This window comes from Malus sylvestris, chromosome 16 (genome assembly GCF_916048215.2).
Source record: "Malus sylvestris chromosome 16, drMalSylv7.2, whole genome shotgun sequence".
NCBI classification, from domain to species: Eukaryota; Viridiplantae; Streptophyta; class Magnoliopsida; order Rosales; family Rosaceae; genus Malus; species Malus sylvestris.
Window position 1 is genome coordinate 39434161 of NC_062275.1, and position 7594 is coordinate 39441754.

The window sequence follows — 7594 nt, forward strand, 5'->3', positions numbered from 1 at the left end:
CTTGCTTTCGACCCTGATGATATGAGATACTCTTGTTCTTGGTGTGGCTTATTTGCTGAGGTATTATCGGGGGGAAATAAAGCTGAGTATTTCGAGAGGTTATGTTGAGGGTGCCTTTTCGAATGCGAGAAAGGGTTGAGCATTTTTGCAGGTTTGCCTGTCCGTTGAGGAGGGAGGTCAATGTATATAGGGATTTCCCAATAACAAGTAGTAATGCTATTCCTTTACCCTTCTTGGTCACAGCAATGTAGTGGGAGCTGCCAGCTTCACGTGTTTTAATTTTGTCAGAGCACTTTGAAAAAGTGGTATGTGGTATCTGGAAAGCTGATATTACGTGTGAAGATTACAGACAAGCTTTATCTAAGGAAATCTGGCTCTCGAAGTTCTGAGAGTTGTGCCTCTTCGATTTTCGAACAAGCAATCCCGTCGAGGATCTGACTCTCGAGATTCGGAAAGCGGTGCTACTCCGATTTTTGAGAAAGTAATTATGTTGGGAGTCTTTTCTCGAATGTGAGTAAAGGTTGGACGTTCTTGCCAACCTGTCTTGCCGCAAAACACGGAGGTCGACACACATAGGGACTTTCCAGTTGTCAAGCAGTGGTGCTGTTCCTTTACCCTTATGGGTAATAGTAGGGTAGCTGGAACTTCGAAATTCTCGTGCCTAAACTTTGTCAGAGATCTTTGACAAAGTTATATGTGGTACCCGAGGAGTTGATGGTGCATATGGAGAGCGGTGATTGAACAGTGAGATTCACGTGCTTTCTACTTCACCAGAAATCTTCGACAGATTGCCCGTAATTTCCGCAAAGCTGAGTGTGCATGTGACAGGTGCTGACGAGGCTGAAAAAGCAGGTGCTTCTTCGATTTCTGAGATCGGCCCTCGTGGTCTCTGAGCAGCCCAGCTTTTGAGAAAGCAAACGCCTCTTCGATTTCTGAAGCTCCGTCGAGTGCAGATTTTTATAGAGGCTGGCATTAAGTTCCACAGCACACTTGAATCTCTACCAGTAGAAGCTCATTTCTTGCACTTCTAAGATCTTGATTTGTCTGACCTCTTCCCTCTTCAACACATTTGAAAATGTCTGGACCCTCCGACCGTCGTTTTGACTTGAACCTTGGAGAAGAGACAGCCACGCCTTCTCCAGACAACATATGGCGCCCATCCTTCATATCCCCTACTGGTCCTCTTACCGTTGGGGATTCTGTGATGAAGAATGATATGACCGCTGCAGTGGTGGCCAGGAACCTTCTCACTCCCAAAGATAACAGACTACTTTCCAAACGGTCTGATGAGTTGGCTGTTAAGGACTCTCTGGCTCTTAGTGTTCAGTGTGCAGGTTATGTGTCTAATATGGCCCAACGCCTATTTGCTAGATCCCGCCAAGTTGAATCATTGGCTGCTGAAGTGATGAGTCTCAAACAGGAGATTAGAGGGCTCAAGCATGAGAATAAGCAGTTGCACCGGCTCGCCCATGACTATGCTACAAACATGAAGAGGAAGCTTGACCAGATGAAGGAATCTGATGGTAAGGTTTTACTTGATCATCAGCGGTTTGTGGGTTTGTTCCAAAGGCATTTATTGCCTTCGTCCTCTGGGGCTGTACCTGGTAATGAAGCTTCAAATGATGATCCTCCAATGCCTCCTCCTTCTGGGGTTTTGTCAAGTACTGAGGCTCCGGATAACCACCCTCCGGTGCTTTCTCTTTCTGGGGCTCTACCGACTGCTGAGACTTCCCCTAAGCAACCTTTGTGAAGGCTCCCTTTTGTTTGTTTATTTTGACTCATGTATATGTACATATTTGTGGCTTATCGAAAATATTAATAAATAACCTTTGCTTCATTTCAACATATTGTGTTAAATACACCAAAGCCTTCTTCATAAAGTTCTTTGAATTTTTGCTTTTGTTGAAACCTGTATTGTTGAAGCTTTGCGAGTGAAGCATGTAATTTGAGGTAGTGTTCCCTTAATTTCCCGAGTAAGGAAAACTTCTCGATTGGGGACTTGAAAAATCCAAGTCGATGAATAGTCGCGACACTCTTGAGTACCGAGGCTTAGTAGCATATGGCGGGAGTCCCCCAAGTCTCCAGTCGAGGGAGTTGACGAATGAGGTGTCTAGCTAGTAGTCAATGTCATGAGTAGGAAAACTTCACTTGTTTCTTTTCGAAGTGGTAACCCAGGGCTCTTTCTTCATATATTGTGTTTATGAAGGTTGCTAGGCCCGAATAAGTGGAATTGCAGAAGGTGTAACGGTTGGTAGCTGTTTTATGGAAAGCCATCTGACTACGATAGTCTTGCACATGATGACTATAGGGAGATACACACACATACTGCTATGATAGAGGGTGTAACCGTTGGTGCATCACAATCATAATGGAAGCATCACAATGATGGAAGCATCACAATGATGAAAGCATCATAATGATGAAAACACCATAATGATGAAACATCATAATGATGTTTCTTTGGTGGAATTGTTTTTCATTTCCCCTAACAACCTGAATTGGTTTTCAATATAACACCATCATCTGTAGCTCGAATCACAAAGTTGTCTTCATGAAAGTTGTTCTTTAATTCCTTAACTACAACATATCCAAATTTGAGAGCCATCAGATCAGTACAACTCTAGAAATTCAGGTACGACGAGTGATTGTTCATCATTTGTCTGTCAACACGTCAGACCTGGTGTGAGCTTCAAAACCTCCATTTTCTCTTGCTTAGATCAACATACTTTCTTCATCGAAGTTGTTCCTTAACTTGTGAACTACAACATATCCAAATTTGAGGTCCCTCGGAGCAGTATAACTCCAGAAATCCAGGTATGATGAGTGACTGGTTATTATTTTTCTGTCAACCCGTCAGATTTGTTGTGAGCTTCGAAAATCCATTTTCTCTTGTTCAGATCGGTATGCTTTCTTCATTGACGTTGTTCCTCAGCTCGTGAACTACAACATATCCAAATTTGAGATCCCTCGGAGCAGTATAACTCCAGAAATCCAGGTATGATGAATGACTGGTTATTATTTTTCTGTCAACCCGTCAGATTTGTTGTGAGCTTCGAAACTCCATTTTCTCTTGTTTAGATCGGTATGCTTTCTTCATTGAAGTTGTTCCTCATCGACTCTTTCATAACATATCAAAAATTCAGGATGAACTAACGGTTAAATATTTCCAGATCTTCGAAACATCACAACAGCTTCGAAATCTGCAAGAAGCCGACTATCATGTTTGGAGCTTCAACACTTTAATTTCCGTCGCTCAAACAGAAATGGTTCCTTCTTGAAAGTTGTTCATATGCTCAAGAACTATAGGGTGTCCAAAATTCAGCTCCATTGGAGAAGAGCAGAGGTTGCAGAAATTTGATAGATGAAAGGAGGCGGAAGAGGGAGAGAGAGAAAAAGTCTCTTGGGTTGGATTTCTATTTTGGGGCAGATTCCAATTTTTGTAGCACCTTCATTATTGATGAATTGCTTGTACTTTTGTCCATTATGAAACTTGGGACTTTGGCTTGTTGTTGGATCTATTATAATATGTTTGGGAACATATATAAGTGAATAAATAAGAAGGAAAATTTTGGGCCCTTGTGGGTGTAAAACAAAAAATGTTTATGTTTACCCAAGTGTTTTTGTACAAGTTCAAAGGCATCTTGGGTTTTGTGAACAAAATTTGTTTATTTGGAGCAAGGTTTTGTGTTGAAGCTTTGTAGGTGAAGCTTTGGTGTTGAAGCTTTCTAGGTGAAGCTTTGATGGTGAAGCTTTGTAGATGAAGCTTTGTAGATGAAGCTTTCTAGGTGAAGCTTTGATGGTGAAGCTTTGATGGTGAAAGTATGGAGATGAAGCTTTGTAGATGAAGCTTTCTAGGTGAAGCTTTGATGGTGAAAGTATGTAGATGAAGCTTTCTAGGTGAAGCTTTTTTAGGTGAAGCTTTGTAGGTGAAGCTTTTTTAAGTGAAGCTTTTCGGGTGAAGTTTTTTGGGTGAAGCTTTGTGGGTGAAGCTTTTTAGGTGAAGCTTTGTGGATGAAGCTGTTTTTTTTTTTTTTTTTTTTTTTTTTTTTGGCGCTTGACACGGTCTTCATTTGCTTGTTTTGTAGTGACTGTGGAAGACGGATTGCTTTCTGATTGAGAAGGGTTCTGGCATCGCTTGCTATGAATGTAAAAGAGTGAGGGCTGAGTTGGCTAAATTACCTCTTTATTGAATTCATTGCCAAATGGCCTTCATTACATAGGATGCCGAACGGCTATAGCTCAACACTTGTACATCGTGAGTCTATTTGTAGTAGTACTTCAAGTGATCAGCGTTCCATGGATGGCCAAGGGTCTTGCCATCAGAGCTTCTAAGTGTGTAAGAGCCAGGGCGACTGATGCCAATGACTTCATACGGTCCATCCCAGTTTGGACTAAGTGTGCCTTCACTCGGGACTCTGTCGCAGAGTAATCTTTTCTTTAAGACCCAGTCTCCTATTTTGAAAGAACGAGGCTTGACCCTAGAGTCATAATAGTTGGAGATGCGCTGCTTGTAGGCGACATTCCTCAAGTGAGCTTGGTTTCTGTGTTCCTCGACTAAATCCAAGTTGAGGGTGAGTTGTTTGTCATTTTCACTTTGAATGTAGTTCTGGACTCGGAATGTTGCTTGCTCGAGCTCAACAGGGACAACCGCCTCTGTGCCAAAGGCAAGTGAGAATGGAGTTTCTCCTGTTGAAGTCCGATATGAAGTGCGATATGACCAAAGAACTTGGGGTACAAATTCTGGCCAACAGCCTTTAGCTTTGTCCAAGCTGGTTTTCAAAGTGCGCTTGATTATTTTGTTGATGGCCTCAACTTGTCCATTAGACTGGGGATGAGCTGGAGAGGCAAAGCATAAGTTGATGTTGAACTTAGAGCAGAACAACCTGAACTTCTTGTTGTCAAACTGTCGCCCATTGTCAGTGACTATCGCATTGGGAATGCCGAATCTACAAAGGATGTTCTTCCACACGAAGTCTTCTATCTTTGCCTCAGTAATGGTTGCCAAGGGTTCTACTTCGGCCCACTTTGTGAAGTAGTCCACTGCAACGACTGCGTAACAGACTTTGCCCTTCCCTGCCGGCATTGGGCCGATCAAATCAAGTCCCCACTGGGCGAAGGGCCAAGGGCTGATCATAGGAGTAAGAGGCTCTGGAGGGGAATGAGGAATAGTTGCATATCGTTGACATTTGTCACATGAGCGGGATATTTTGATGGCATCCTGGTGGAGTGTTGGCCAGTAATATCCTTGGTGAAAAGTCTTGTGTGCTAGGGACCGAGATCCAGCATGATCTCCACAGACTCCCTCATGTATTTCCCAAAGGACGATTTCCGCCTCGGCAGGCGTAAGACACCTTAAGTATGGCAGGCTAAAACCTCGCTATTGTGGCGATACCCTTGACGCGGGTTGACCCACTGCATTGACTGCCTGGGGGCGAGCGCTATTGTGGCGATACCCTTGGTTATCGGGATAGTGTCCCTTACTCTTTTTACTGAAAGGAGAGTGGTGAGGATGGAAATCCTTCCTCTTGCCTTGAAATTGATATGTCTGTTGATTCGGTGAAGCATTATGCAAGGCATGGGGAGGTGCCACTGCTGTTTGGAAAGTCGAGGTCTTCTCATTTAGGTGAGTCTGGCTTCCACCTCCCACTTGTTGATAAAGGATGGTTGTAGGGGGTTTCTCCTGATATGTCTTTGCCTCGGCGGAGGCATGGTTATAAGCCTGCGCCATCACCTCAGAGTAAGTCTTCCAAGTATTGGCATTGATCATGTATTTAAAGAAACAATCACGTAGGCCTGCCGTGAAGGCTTTGAGGGCAGTCTTGTCGTCTGCCTAGGCACACCGGGAGTATTCATGGCTGAAGCGGCCAACATACATACGTAATGACTCGTCTGGCTTCTGGCAGATAGTGTACAAGTCATCTGCAGAGTGCAAGCGATCGGTTTGGAAAATGTGTTGGGAAACAAATAGTTTCCTCAATTCCTCAAATGAGTCTACCGTCTCAGGTGTAAGACGACAATACCAATTTAGAGCTCCACTAGAGAGGGTGGAGGGGAAGAGAAGACATCGCTCTTCGTCGGTGTGCATCCGGTATGCCATGGTGGATTCAAAGAGGTTAAGGTGCTCAATCGGGTCCTCTTTTCCAGTATAAAGTTGCAAGCCAAGCTTTTGCTTTGTCTTTGCTTGAAGGGGGGTGTTGAGGATCCTCCTTGTAAGAGGGCCAGGCCTGGGTTGGTTCCAGTCAGGTATTTCAGCCTGACGTTCAGCCTTCAACTTGTTTACTTCCTCAAGAAGTTGTCGGACAAGGGGTCCTGAGCGGAGTTATGTGTCACTGGAGCTTTCTTTCATAAATCTCCATCTCCTATTGGAATTAGGAAGGTTTGATCAAGGGCATGTGATTTTTCCCTGGACTCGCTGTACTGGCTTCCAGGGTATGTCTGTCGGAACACCTCTGAGTCCCCTGTACCCTCATGTCTCTCTGGGACTTGTTGCCCCTTCCCCAAATTGGTGGCCGGCTTGGGCCGTGGCAGGGGACCGAGTCTCTCAGAAATCCTTGGGTCATTAATCTTTGAGCTTATATGGATGGAATTCTCTCGACGTTGCTTCAGGAAATCCCGACAATCGCGAAAGACGGCTTTCGATCCTTCTGCCCCTTCAGCAAAGAGGTGTCTCCCTCCACTTCTCATGGTTCGGGTCGAAGCAACTGGGTTAAGAGAAGCCTCATGTTGATTATCAAGTCGAGGGGTAATCTGTTCCCTATCAGGGATATCTATGTCGAATGCATGTGACCCTCCATGTTGGAGGGCACCCAGTTGATGGTTGACTTCCACGGGGGCAACAAGCTCGCGTGTCTGAGCTTGCCTAGCTTCGTGGAGTGTCTCGAAGAGCTTCTCATATTGCTCCTGGAGGACCTCATTCCTCATTGCTATCTTGTTGTTCTGAGCTTCCAACTCATCGACTTTAGCTTGAAGAAGAACTCGTTTTCCTTCCTTCTTTCGTTGTTTCGCACTATGTGCAAGGGGGTGTCATTCTGTGTGTTGTGGCTTCCTTCGCTTCCCATGTTGGAGAGGGATGCCTGATCAAAAGAAAGTGTACGAATGATAGAAACCAGCTTGACACAGCTGAAGAGAGTAGGAATAAGTGTCGTTTCCCACAGACGGCGCCAAATGTTGATGCACAAAATCAGCGAAGACTTTGGTACAACAGAAAGTGTCAGGTTTTGTGACCTTCGCTTGGTTGCTTCGGTCACTAGTGAGGATAAGTACGTAAATGAATAGAGACAGAGAAGCAAACACAGGATGTACGTGGTTCACCCAGATTGGCTACGTCCACGGAGTAGAGGAGTTCTTATTAGTAGTGAAGGGCTTACACAAGTACAAAGGATCAAGCTCTCAATTTAGTGAGTTCTTGTGAATGATTTAACACAAATGGCATTAGGCAATATTGTGGGGGAATGACCCCTATTTATAGAAAAACTTGTAGCTTTGTCACATTGACATGTGTCATGTTGTGATTGGTTCTTGATGTCGACACGTGCTGCGCTCTGATTGGCTTCTAATCTTGACACGTGTCGAGTAGTGATTGGCCTCCTGGTCG

At 44.4% G+C, this 7594-nt stretch overlaps 1 protein-coding gene across 1 annotated transcript; it reads left to right on the forward strand.

The window, feature by feature from the left end:
- Nucleotides 1–2194, forward strand: LOC126608657 (uncharacterized). The gene is made up of 2 exons (XM_050276616.1): nt 1–744; nt 829–2194. The coding sequence occupies exon 2, from the start codon at nt 1076–1078 to the stop codon at nt 1748–1750; it is 675 nt and encodes a 224-aa protein (XP_050132573.1). The 5' UTR covers nt 1–744; nt 829–1075; the 3' UTR covers nt 1751–2194.
- Nucleotides 2195–7594: the final 5400 nt, after the last annotated feature.

What these genes read in the sequence shown, in the direction of transcription:
- LOC126608657 (XM_050276616.1), top strand. Translation starts at nt 1,076, where the DNA reads ATGTCTGGACCCTCCGACCGTCGTTTTGACTTGAACCTTGGAGAAGAG.